Source organism: Aulonocara sp. 'chitande type north' Nkhata Bay, linkage group LG23, assembly GCF_057382095.1.
Source record: "Aulonocara sp. 'chitande type north' Nkhata Bay isolate Kocher_YH1m ecotype deep benthic linkage group LG23, A_spYH_male_GT1.1, whole genome shotgun sequence".
Taxonomy (NCBI): Eukaryota; Metazoa; Chordata; class Actinopteri; order Cichliformes; family Cichlidae; genus Aulonocara; species Aulonocara sp. 'chitande type north' Nkhata Bay.
Window position 1 is genome coordinate 5,551,916 of NC_141365.1, and position 13,847 is coordinate 5,565,762.

The 13,847-nt window shown below is 39.9% G+C and overlaps 2 protein-coding genes across 7 annotated transcripts in view; both read right to left on the reverse strand.

The window, feature by feature from the left end:
* tle5 (TLE family member 5, transcriptional modulator) overlaps nt 1-7,036 on the reverse strand; it is a 53,913-nt gene extending 46,877 nt beyond the window's left edge. The window contains exon 1 of one of the 2 annotated variants that reach the window (XM_086283011.1): nt 6,125-7,036. In XM_086283011.1, the coding sequence (XP_086139137.1) occupies nt 6,125-6,151 (27 nt within the window). In that variant the 5' untranslated portion in view covers nt 6,152-7,036. The remainder of the gene's footprint in view (nt 1-6,124) is intronic. The other variant, XM_086283010.1, reaches the window with a different exon arrangement.
* Nucleotides 7,037-9,390: 2,354 nt separating this feature from the next.
* The window catches only part of LOC147301018 (guanine nucleotide-binding protein G(q) subunit alpha-like), a 33,694-nt gene continuing 29,237 nt past the window's right edge, over nt 9,391-13,847 (reverse strand). For 4 of the 5 annotated variants that reach the window (XM_086283007.1, XM_086283006.1, XM_086283005.1 and 1 more), the window contains one exon: nt 9,392-13,679. In XM_086283007.1, coding sequence (XP_086139133.1) covers nt 13,489-13,679 — 191 coding nt within the window. In that variant the 3' untranslated portion in view covers nt 9,392-13,488. Of the gene's footprint in view, nt 13,680-13,847 lie in introns of all 5 variants that reach the window. The other variant, XM_086283009.1, reaches the window with a different exon arrangement.

The window sequence follows — 13,847 nt, forward strand, 5'->3', positions numbered from 1 at the left end:
ATGTGGTACACGGCGCTCGAAAATCTGTCAAATGTTTTAGTACGACTTTGCTAAGCTACGAAGCCGCACCGCTTGATGGATTGTCGGAGCATTACGGCTATCGTAGGCAGGAGCCTCGCGGAGTGATACGTACTGTGCTTCAACATAATATTACCGTATTGTGTGTGTATAACCTCTTTTTAAGTTTTGTGGATATTCTACATGGTTGTGCTGAGGATATGTCGGCCAGTTTCCACTGGAAATGCCTTTTGGTTAAACTGTCAGCAAGGAATTTGCATTTGCACTGTTAAATTGTTATATAACTAATGCATATTTAAAAAAAAAACAAAAAAAACAGCTGCTTGTTTAAGTGAAAATACATAGATTTTTTTTTTTTTGCACTAATAAAGTTGTGGAGTTGCAAAGTATTTTGTCTAGTGTCAGTTATATCGTCAGTTATATCGTTATCGCCAATTTTCAAATGTATATCGTGATAAATATTTTTGGTCATATTGCCCTGCTCTACTAGCAACCAATTTTCAACTTACCTTTTTTGGAAAAGCATGATATCTGGGAGTTTTTTCAATCCACATTTAAAACCCTTCCTAGTACAGATTCTGGTGACTATGTAATTCTTCTTCTGCTTGATCTAACCGCTGCTTTTGATAGAGTCGACTATGATATCCTAATAAGTTGTTTACAGCATCTTGTGGCACTTCTTTAGGTATATTTTCCAACTATTTTCTGTCTCACTGATTCTGATCCCTGCAATGCGGAGTTCCACAGGGCTCAATTTAAGGGCTTCCACTGGGATCCGTTCAAAAAAATTGGAACCTCCTTTCACTGGTATGCTGATGATAGTCAACTCTATCTCCTGCTTTTGTAAGTATTTGGTGGCATCATCGCTTAGATGGCCAGTTAAATTGGTGCACTAGTGAAATCTAGCTTCTTTCATTTAAGGTAATTGGCAATGGTGAAACCTTTCCTCCATAGGCAGAATTTAGACAGTAATAAATGCATTTATTATAGTCTTGGCTCGATTACTGTTACACTAGCTCACCAGTCATCTGACTAGCAATGCCAATTTATACAGAAACAGTGATCTTATTTGTTTTTATTGTATTATAGTTGTTCTTACTTTTGTTGTTTTTGGACTTTTATCATTTTCAACGTAATTACTCACTTTTTCAACAGCATGTTCTATCTGCTGTGGCTGTTTTCAAAGTGCTTCATAGTATAGCAAACAAATGTAATAACCAAGCAGCATGCAATGAACTGGCCTACTCACTTAACAAAAATCATGTATGAATAGCTTAAACGGTAAAATGACCAATAAGCTCACAGCAAGGGATGCACTGACCAAAATTCACAAGAATCTCTATTTTTCCTAAAATATTACTGATAAACTAATGGGTGTTCACCCAAACTGTGCTTAAGGTCAAGGTCGAGTTCAGTGTTTACATATTCGCCAACTGATCGTGTCCCGAGTGGATCCCGGAGGAGACACAAGTCCTTATTGGGTTGCATCAGGAAGGGCATCCAGCGTAAAAACTCTGCCAAATCAAACATGCCGAGCTACCTACTGTGAAGACCCCTTGTGAATAACAGAGCAGCTGAAGATAGCCTCTTCTTTGTCATTGAGGTCACATTTTTTATTCTCACCTAAAACAACTTGTAATTCCAGCAGATATTTCAGAAGCGTTCCTGCAGCAGTTCTCCACTCTGTGCTGCTTTTAACCGAAGCAGTCAAGTTGCACAGAACACTTGAGGAGGGCAGGAAATCAAGCCACAGGAATAGCAAAGAGAATCTAATCAATTTTCAAATTAAAAGACCTTATACAGACTGAACACTGCTTCTGAAATGCTCCCAGTCTGATCTAAAGCCATGCCAAGTATGGAACAAAACTGCTTCCAAGACCCAGCTGCCCGTTGTATTCCCAGCGTCAGACAATATGATAGCGTTTGCTTCAGTGTATATGAAACCTATAAAAAAAAATTAGAATCAGTATATTTAAATCTGTAGCCTCAACAAAGGTAGAGTGGACTGAAAATACAATGAAGCAAATAAATTGCACTTAAATGTTTGCTAAAATTGTAATGTTATCGGACTTAGCTGATATGGTCCATGGGTTCAGATATCCGTGGAAAGAAGCAACTATCCAAACAGCAAAAAGTACGGAGACGGGAAAATCTGTCACTTGTGTACAATTATGAAACAGCTAAAAGCCTACCGGCCTCTGCAAATATGTCTTTTAGATACACTTTGCATTGAGGAAATGTGCCTCAAGTGTCTCAGTAAAGTCAACAGCTTTAAAAAATACCTAAATATTTTAATAACCATCCCAACCAATAAAAGCTTCCCCTGAAAATCTGACATGAGAGGATTGTTGAATGTGTATGTAACTAAATTTGTTTGCGAGACCCATCAGTTTGCTATATCGCGGTGCCACTTCTCTCATCCGCCAGGTCCTTATCGGTGACACTCATATCTATATGGGTGTCACATATACTTCCCATCCCTGAACCTTTATGACAACAGCAGCAACTGAAGAGAGGATCTGAACAGGGAATGTGTGTGTTTGTACAGTTTATTTATGTGAAAAATCACAGTGGAGGGCGGTGTGTATGTGAAAGGTTAGGCGTGACCGACTGTAGTCGGTTAAGACTGAACCAGCTGCAGCTCCGGTGAAAAGACGTTAAATTCCCAAACCCCACGTCTAATCCTGTGAGTTTGGTCTTAATACTCCAATAAAGCGTAAAGAGCACTCAATTGGATTAGAAAAATAACCTCCTAGATAAGTAGACAGGCAGGAGTGGAGTGGCCCAGCTGCTCTCACCTTGGAAAAGGTGACTGAGGACTCACTCCATCAGGAGGTGACTGGTTTATAACTTCAACCAGAGACGAGAGAAGACCGAAGATGGCATCTCGTCCCAGTAATTACCCAATGTGAGGTGCAGGTTTTAATATTAATAATACAATAAAAACAACTGTCTGACATAAGTACCTTTACTGTACTCTCTGATAAAAGGTTTTCTTTAGGATCCACAGAGATCCACTGGAAGCAAACAAAATGCAGAGGTTGTTATTCACTCAAATGTTAAGAGTATCTGGGAGGATATACACAGTGTTGTGGTAACCAGCACTCTGGCAAAGACAAAGACAAAAGCTACAATAATAACTTTCTCTTCCAGAGATAGTCATGCACAATTAGGAGTGGGCGATATAGCCTCAAAATGACATCACAATTTTTCAATAAAATTTGCGTAAATGACAATGCAAAAAAAAAAAAAAAGTACCGAACAATGTTTTATTGATGCTTGCAGTAAGTGCAAGTAAACAACTAAGTAAACAAGGTGCTGGCAGCTGCGTTATTGCAGTAGCTCCACAGTGTTGTGGTTTACACAACACACCTTACACAAAAATGTACACCAGTGTTTATATGAATAACTATAATGACTAAATGTTCTTTTCTATCAGGAGACTCAAGTTGCAACACTGCTGGGACTATGCACAGGTGGTACTTGTTTTCTTTTAGACAGCCACTACAAAAATTAGGTAACCTAACAGACTCAATTGACTGTTACACAGAACAAACACTTAACATTAACTTTCAGTATTTTTTTTTAAATGCTACTAAATGTTATGACTTTACAGTTTTTCCTGTTTCTGTACCTGATATCTATCCACTTCTGTCCTCTAATCAAGGTAGACTCAAGTATTCATCTCTATCTGTAAACAAGTTCAACATGTTACTGTCTTCATGGTGAAAGTGACAAATAAAAACTCCCCAGTGTCTCTCACATACACACTTGCAATTTTTCACAGTAAGGAAATAACTAAATTGTAACCAGATGGCACAAAAGTACTTGTATGCAAACGTTGTCAAATTCTAAGCCCATTTGTTCTTACTAAGGAAATTTTCAGAGGTATGAACACAACCTAAAAGAGTTGGTTTTCTGAAGCTTGAAAACATGCAAAACTAGAGGACTGCCAGTAGCTTTTGGACTTAGCGTTCCTGACAGATCTGACCGGCCTGCTCGATGAATTTAATTTAGAACTGCGGGGTGAGGATAAAGATAAAATCACCATGATCAGTTCAGTGAACACATTTAAAGCAAGCAGTCAAGTACGCTGCCACCCTGTGACCCGAGGAAATCCTCATATGCAGGCAGAACTTTAATGTCAACCCATTCTTGCCGCTTGACAGTGCACGTTATGAAGAGGAAGTCCAAAACATCTTGTCAGAACAGGAGTAGCGCTACACTGCATTTGAATCCATCGAGCCTCTTGGCAGCTATCGGTTTTCTGTTTGATGCAAGTATTGGTGTAGATTACACTGGCTCTAAAGTTGCGTAACTGTTTAAACTGGATTGCTCTGCTACTAAGAACAAGGTGTTTTCTATGCATTAGGGTTCAATTTAGTACATCTGCAATAAATGCAGGGTTTGGGAATGGATTACGAGGGAAAGGGGGAGTGGTCTCCCAAGCTCATGAGAGCCACCTTGAACTGCAGTTTGTTAGTGAAGCAATAATTCAAATCTGCTTTCTCTCACATGAAATTCAGCAGTTTTAAATACACATAAAGAATAACGGATTTGTGTCCTGTCTAATGTTTGATTTGTAGTACTGTGTTTAATCTACAGGGTAGACCTCAGAGAGCTCCATACGCCATGCTGGACCTGCACTTTCCAAAATATGTAACTACACGTTGTAGCTACACAAACCTCAACAACTGTGAAAGGTCTGTTTGTAACTGAAGCATATTAATTAGCACAAAGACAAACAAAATGTAAGAGGCTGTAATTGTATCTGATTTGGTTATTATGCTAATAAAATGGTTGTAGACAAATAAATTTTTTTCCTCTTGCTTTCATACCTCTGATAAACTCTCTACTTTAGGAGATATTCATAAGGATAAACAGAGACTTATGTATTCTCGGATTTGCAGATGGCATTGAAAATAACATAATTTAGCTGAGGTTTCTTGGGACTCTGTGCTTATGAAGGGTTTCACCGATTTGACAAGCCAGACTGCAACCAGAGGTTCCCAAATCCTTCCATCCTACTTCTGAAGACTCACATCAGTGGCAGCAGCAGCACAGTGCAGCATAATCAGGCTGCCACACAGACTGCCAAAGGGCAAAGCATTCGTGTCAGAAGACATTCTGGTTTCGGCTTCAGCAAACAACCCTTACCCTTTCAACAGTAAGAGAACTAGCGGTGGCAACAAAATGTTGCCAGAGAAAAACAGAGGGCATGATTCATAACAGCAAAGCAAAAGTCTTTTTGCGGTTTGTTGTGTTTACCTGGATCTATCACTCTGTTACTTTCACCTTTGCAGAGGGCAAAAACTGGAGGCCATCAAAAGGTTTCTCATAACACAATGGAGAAGGTTTCCAATGTAATTTTAAGTCACATGTAAGCCCAGAAAGATTGAAAAAACATACTTATTTAATTTAATTTTCTAGCTAATAGAATCAGGGCTCTAAAGCCATGCAGTGACAGGTGACACAGTTCTGCCAGTCACTAAACATAAATGTTTGACCAAAGGGCTGAGAGTCTTCCTCACTGATGAATGCATGCCCTGGACTAGTATCTGTTACCATGGAAACTTGGAATTTAGGAGAACAGAGATGTGCATTTTCCACTCATAAAAATAAATAAATAAATAAATAAAATAGGAAAAAAAAAATCACCCACCTGCATGTAACAGTGCACAGCTCAATTTGCCTAAATGCCTGCTTTTTGGCATTTTGGAGAATGAAACTAAACGGCACAAGGGAGTGAAAGCAGCGTGTGGTTATGAAACGTGACAGCATTCAACTGAGGTTTGATTTGGATGATTTTCAGTGCAATCATCTGGGAGAAAAAAAAAAGTTTAACAGCTTTTCAATGCAAATATTACAAATACTGCCATGTCGAGTCCACACGTCCTCTACAGAACTAAACGGTGCCAGTTAGAAACCAACACTGTGCTACTGCCCCACAAACACTGCTTCTTCTTACTAAAAAACAAAACAAAAACGCAACTCTGTTTAATTGCAGCCAAGAAACAAGTCACATGCGTAATCTCCTCTCTCCCCGACTCAACCTGCATGCGTAAACACGTAGCAGACAACAGTGCTGAAATGAAAAGCCACTTACTGAGTGCCTTGATTGTGGAAACATCATGTCAGTTCCTTGTTTGTTGCTCTCCTTCCCAAACACGATGTTTATATTTCCCCTTGCGTTGCTCTTTCTTTTGTCCAAAGCTAGCCCAGCCGTACACAGGAGCTGTCCAGCGTTAGCAGGATGACTAGCTAACAGTAGCTAGGGGACTCCCCCCACCCCACCACCTCTTTTAAACAAAATAAATAAATATAAAATTAAGCCGATTATAAGTGATGCACTTTGCGGCCGTTAGAGAGGCAAAAGAGTCTGTGTCCTATCTGGGTTGTCCCGACCCCGTATTTACTGCTTTAGCGTGAGCAGGAAAGCACCATCAGTGCTGGCTAAAGCTAGCTAATTCTTCAAAAGCTGTCAGTCAAAATGATTCATCGCCGTCGTAAGCTTTCCGCTTTAGCGCACGAGCGGCAGCGTCGCGAGCTCAGCGCAGGTAAATTAATAACGCCGTGCGTGCACTAAATGTTTGGATGCAGCCCGCGAGCGGAGCGGAAGGTGAACGCCGACCGTGTTTCGCCTCGTGCCGTTGGCCCCCTTACAGCTCGCGGCTCGCTCCCCGCAGCCGCCACAGGGATGAAAAAAGTGAAGAAGAAATCTCAGAAATAACAAAATGTCTGCGGGTTCGTTTCAAGTTCAATCCCGTTTGGTCCAACGGCAACAATTGAGTCGCGTGAGTGGAGGGAGCCAGAGAGATAGGGGGGATAAAAAATAAATTAAAATCGCCGCTAACGCTGAAACTGCAACGCTGCCCGGCTTGGACTTTAACTCTGTGTTTATCCCCTCTTGAACGGAGGGAGTGCGGGAGGATCGGCAGCGGAGCCAGAAAGTCAGCCCCTTCCCGAAGCTGGTGGGTAGGCAAAGGCGACGCTGCTGGGCTGAACGCCCCACACAGAAACACCACGGATAGATGCGCGGAGAGCAGCTCTACACCCCGCGGATCTACAGCAGCAGGCCCAAGTCTGAGCAAGCAGCGCCTCATGCGGACAGGTCAGCACACACAGGCTCTCCCCACTCACCACTGGAGGTTTGTGTGCCATAGTTTATCGCCAAGAATAACGAGTAATTATTACATTAAAAAAATATAATATTAATACATTAAAAATATATATTTTAAAAATAGGTTTTAGTTGTTAGACAAACATCAGAATCAGTCCGAGAACCACTAATCCAGCCCATCAATGGCTTTGAAACATTTGAATGAGGGAATCAAATTTAGACTTACAGAACTGCTCGCACTACACCAAAGTACACAGACAATAACGTAACTGAAATTTCTTTTTTTTTTTTTAAACTACTACAGAAACTTTTTTAAAAGTAGGTCCACACTTACAATTCATACATCAAGCAGTCATACTTGACAGAGTTAGAAAAGCTGAGAATTTTAAGTGCTTAAATTGCACTTCTTTTTCTTAAATTAAGATATCTCAGGGATTAAATGTGTAGTTAAACTGCTTTGCACTGACAGAAACAGAAGTTTCACTGGTTCGGCCCACTTAATATCAAAGTAAACGATGTAAAATGGACATCCCTGTTGTAGAGAGCTGAACTGAAGAAATCTTTTATGTGAACTCTCTACTCTACTGGGAGCAAATGACTGTTATTTACCTTTAAATTCACAGTTATGGGCATAGAACTTAATAGAACCACAGTGAGTGTTTTATACTTTTAAGAGTGAAGTTATGAAAATTCCTTAACTCTACGGTAAGATGCAAAAGTTCTGAATCACCCCTCGTTGCTTAGTTTTGTTAGGAAAAATGGGACAATTCAATAAATGACTGCACCGAAGTGGAAACATGCATGGAAATACCGTATGTGAGGCAAAAACAGTCTGGATGCTTGAAATTCAGTCTGTAGTTTGACCACCTTTGTTCTTCAACAGTGTGAAGCCTCTTTGGCTTTCTTTGAATCACCTTTTAGGGCAAAACACTTATAGCTGTCAAACTGTCATCTTAAAATTCAAACAGTTTATTTGTTTTTGCGTCAGACTGGTGGCAACAAAGTGCTCAAAGATACACTTTAAAACTGATTATTTGCCAAGTTGTCTGTTATGTGTAGACAACTGTGTCTTCAGTTAGGGGCCTTTTGTATGCTTGAATGATTCATAGGTCAGTGTTAAGTGGCATAACAAAACAAAAAATAATATTCCTCTGAAAATGGTCAAGGACAAGACTGAAAAAGCATCCGATGCCTAAAGAAAAAATTTGAAAAACTCTTAGATCAGCTGTAGAAACTGTTCAAGACCACTTTAAAAATTACAATAAAGTCTGGCTCCTTAGAAACAAAATAAGCATCAAGCACCTCGTTCATGTACTTTCCTAATATCAAACCACGCCTGAGCCAGTGACAGCGTCTATACAGCATCTCACCTGGGCTAAAGACAACAAGAACTGTTCAGTTAGCACATTGTCTCTTGGAAAATAAAGGCGAGGCTCAGAATCCAAGTGTCTGAAGTCCAGTGAACGTTTTCCAGTCTGATGATTTGAGGTGTCATGCCATCTGCTTGTGTTGGCGCTTGCTGCATTTTACCAAGTCCAAAGTCAACACAGCGTATGACAATATTTTAGAGCACTTTACGGTGATGCTAAATTCCTTTTTTGCAGGACACAGCACCTGCCCGCAGTGCTAAAACCACCACCAAATGGTTTGCTGACCATCTTGTTACTGTACTTGATTGGCCAGCTCACACACCTGACTCAAACCCCACAGAGAGGAGGATAAGAAAAATCTAACTTTGGTTCAGCAACACCTCCGCAGCGGCACATGCTGATCATATCCACTGCATCAATTTGGGGTAACTCACGGTAAATGAGGCTGAACCACATACTGAATGTATATATTTATATGCATTTCACAAGTTGGGATTTCCATACTTCAAAACCCATTTTAGGACGTCTTAATCTCAGATTTAAAAGGCGCTAAAAGTAAAAAATAAATATGTGCGCTGCGTTATCAAAATAGTTTTGTGAAAAGTAGTGTGCGATTACCTTCAAGAGTCAAAATGATTTGTTACCCAGTCACTTGAGCACTTGTTTGTTAATATCCATTTTCACTAAACAGTATCCTACCTTAAGACTGCAGAGAGAGGTCGCTGCTTTCCAAAGGGCAGCAGTATTTATACAACAAATCATTTTCCAATCCATGTGGATAAAATGCATTCAGAAATTACACATGACCTTAAATGGTGGAATCTTCAAGTCACTATTTATAAAAAAATAAATAAAAATAAAAAAAATACTTGAATAAAAGTACAGGGATGCAAGAAGAGAGTATAGGAACATATTTTATTCCAATTTAAAACATTTAAAGGAGAAGGCTATGTAAAAATCATCATGTATGAATGAGGTTCAGGCAACAGTGGTTGAAATGAAACATACAAATAGAGAAATATGGCTAAAATACTGTAAATCAATAACCATTAGGACCCTTTTCTCGAGGGCGTTGCATGAATAGAGTATCTCACCCCCCACTCCCTCCCCCAACCTGACAAAACGCATGCAGTTAAAATGACACTTATTTTTAAAAACAGCAGTTCATCATTAATCTTAAATATAGAATAAAACTGTCCTTTTTGTTAATTAATCACACACTTAGTGTTTGCTTTAAAAACTGGACCACGAAATCCACAGGTCCTCTGAATTTTTTCCACAACATTGGCACTTGTTAAGAGTCTGGCTTTACAAAGAAAAGGGGATTGGCACACTCATTGTACAGAATTTACATTTGGTATACTTTAAAACAAAAAAAAAAAAAAAAAAAAAAAAAAATACATTACTTTCAATTTGTACACCACTACACAAAATTTGAATTGTCTGAAAAGAAAAATCATGTCAAGTGGTCCTAAATACGGTGTGTCAACCTTACAAAAGGGGAGAAAAAAAAAAAGATGCAAAGAGCTTTTTAATATCACTATATCCATCCCTGAAACCAGAATGGACCTCAAGCATAAGCAACACCCATCAAAGTGTTCTCTCTCTCTCTCACACACACACACACTCACACACACACACACACACACCTCAGAGTACCAACGAGCGTGCTTGAATGGACAAGTTGCATGAACGCAGGCCCATTGCAGCGGTGTATTTTCAGTGCCTTTGACCCAGGGAAACAATAGACAGTCCAATCAAATAAAGGAGATAAGAGAGAGCGCAGAATGGCAGATGTAAACACGCAGCATATTCAACCACCAAAAACACAATGGCCATTTCAGTACCTTCATTTGGCAAGTTTTTCAATAAATACAATTTAAAAAGGAAAAAAAAAAAAAAAAAAAAAAAAGAAAGAAAGAAATGAGGCTCAACATGCAAGCTTCATTTGCAAACTAAAACCACAAGTAAGACTCAATTAAATGCTGCAATAACTTTCACTGCACAGGCCTGGGTCAAGTTAAACAGGTTTTTGAAGCCTTTGCTTAACACAGAATTTGCTTGGCACACCATTTTGTACTGGATTGTCATGTGAGTCTTTGTTAAAATGCATTGTGTGTAGAATGAAGCAAAGTAGATATAAAAGAAAAGGATTATTAAAAATAACCGAACCGGCTTTTCTGACGGCTCTGGTCATTGGTAGTGTAACCATGGGACTCTGTGTTAGCGTAAAAATCCACGTCGTCAGCGAGTGGAAACCGACGCCACCGTGCTGACACCAGAGGCTGAACGCAACCTTTGTTTTGTGTTTTTACCGTCTGCAGGACAGTATTTTCTCAAGGTTGCAAGCCACGGCTCAAGGGAACAGCGTTTCCTGAACGTGCCTTTCTGTGGCATCCAAAAGGCCAGCTTCAGTCAGTCAGCATCACATGGGCAAGTGGGTCAAAAATAAAGGCTTTGAAATGTTTCGTGAAGCACCAAAGATTAACCATTTACCATCTAAAACAAAGTAAAGATTACAGTCCAGCAGGGTAAGTTTAATCTGACCCTGCCGCCTCGTTCAATGTGCACTTAAGGTCAAAATATCCCAGCATTCTCTCTCCCCCTCCCGTCCCCATGCAGCCAGTGTCAAAGTCAAGCATGAAAACACTACCAATGAAGAGGCAAATATGTAAAAGCACAGAGGAAAACTTTGCATCGCTGATTTCAGCACATAATTCATAATGGGATCACCTGGGTGATAAGGTCGAATAGAAAAGACACTAAAAACATCCTATTGCAACTTAAGAAACCCAACTTCCTTTAGTTATTCTCTTGAAGGTAAAAAAACAAAAAAAACAAAAAAACAAAAAAAAAAAAAAACAGGGGGAGGGCGGGGGGTACCTAAACGGCCACCAGCCGTCTATCAGGCTTCTGTGGACTGCTGCTCTCAAAAGGATGTCAACACGCTCCTGATTCAGGCACCCTCCCGAGGCTAATTAATTGCGCCTTTTGCGCTACACCATTCAGATTCCTTTCATTTCTACCAAAGCTGCTAAGAGTAGCCCTTGTGATGAGAAAGTCATGAAAAATTACCTGAATTACATAGTGAAGACAAAAACAAAAAAGCCACATATCAACTCTCGGCTTAATGGAATATTTAAACTACTATCGGGCAAGACGCACAATATGGGATTGGTACCAAGAGCAAACGCATATCCTTAAAGATTACAAAAAGTACAAGCATCTCTGAACAGTAAATATTTAACCACCAAGTAATTTTTTGTCTGTTTTTCATTTTCCTATTTGCATAAAGCACAAACCTGACACAGAAACCTTTTTTTTTTTCCTTTTTCCTATGTCAAGCACTTCAAAAACAGAACTGCAACAACTAAATATATGAAGTATCATTAGAAACAGAACACTTGACCATAAAATAGTTTGATATTTTACAGCAGTATAAAATCTACTCCCAACTTTGATGTTGAAAAAACAAAACTTGAGCTGAAACTAGGGACAACGTCTCATTTACTATATCAATAACAAATAGATCCAATTGATAAATTAGACATACAAAAAAAAAAAAAAGAAGAAAAATTTATGATTGTGACAGTTTAATCAAATGTTGGCTGATTAATATGGTAAAAATGAAGGCGATTACAGGAGAGGAAAAAGCCATTTGCATGATCATAACCAAAGTTGTGACTGAAGCAAACTGGCAGCGCAAAAGCTTTATTTCATCCAAAACATGACTGCTGCACCAGTTTAATCTGATGCCATCATTCACACATTGTGCACAAGAAAGTTATCCTCACACAAATAAAAATCACAGTACTGTTACACGTGTGATTGAGACAACATAAAGAAATGCCACACAAAGTGAGGTGTTACGCTGTTAAACATCTGGAACGATCCAACTCGGGAGAAAACCTTCACTTAGTTTTTGGCAAAAACCAGCTCCCAAATATGTTTCTTAGTATCTGAACTAGTTAAGGGATTAAAACGATACTGGCAATGTTACTGTATTTACAGAAAAATGTAGGTGGTTTTAATTTAGCAAAGTGATAGAGAATTACAGGGGAGCTGGTGTACAGTACGTAAAATACTGGTAGTGTTGTCTCAGTATAAAATCAGGGGCACTGAATAATAAACAGAACCTGACCACTCCTGAAAGGGTTCCTTTGAGTAGTCGCCGTCGATCGGTTTAATTAGCGAACAACAGAAGAATTAATGACGTTAATATAGATGAAAATATTGAAAGTCAAAAGAGAACATGTAGTCATCTCTGTGTAGCCCTCACTCTGTGTGAGCAGCATGAAAACTTTATTTACATTCAACAGAGCTTCTATGCTCTCATTTAGGGCACGTAACCCCCCAGAAAGAGTTAAAAGAACACATCATGGACAATTCAAGACCCAGGAGAACCAAGTACCTCTCTGCACCCCAGCACTGTCTGATTAATTCGTTACCCTCTGCAGATGAGCAGAGTCCAGTGTGTGCCACCTGGCCTCAAGCCCTCAGGCTGTAGTGTATAGCATGCATGGGTTAAATAACTATGGGAGAGAGCCCTTTGTCCGTAAAAGCTTAGTCTACCGGGAGATGGTCCTCTACCCACACGAGCGCAAGTGAGACTGTAGTGTAGAGAAAGAAAAACGTGAGCCACGGCAAGAGCCGAACGAGGAGCGCCGGAGTAGAGAACAACCTCCCAAGAGGTGACAAATGGAGGGAGTGTTATATCTGAATGTGTTTCATGTGTGATTGTGCAAGACAAGCAGTTAATAAAACCAAAAAAAAAAAACAGAGTCCTTAAAACTGGGCAAAACAGCAACCAAGGGTCTGAGTGAAGAGAGGGCAGAATATGGATAGTGTTGGTCTGGTAAAAGCACAAAGCAATGCTCATCTCTTTACGAGTGCATTTCATGCAGATGTGGACACTGCATTGAGTGTGGGGGCTGTGGGTGTCTTGCTTGCACTCTAACCATCTGTCTTTCCAATTTTCCTTCACACCAGGTTGTATTCTTTGAGGTTGAGCTGCAGGATGGTGTCTTTGACGGCCGCAAAGACGAAACGGATGTTCTCCGTGTCGGTGGCGCACGTGAAATGGGAGTAGATTATCTTGTCACTATCTGGGTTCAAGTCCACAAACATCTTCAAGATGAACTCCCGACCTGCCTGCGCGTCCCGCTGAGGACCTGGAAGGAGGACAGAGTGGTGTAGTTAAATGTATTCGCTATGAATGAGCGAGGAGGAAAGGATTCACTAAAACAAAAATAAAAGACACTTGGGTGACAGGTTGCTCAATAAGAGAGCGATGTGACATTTTACAGGAATATATTAGTTTGTATTGTAGTACAGCATCA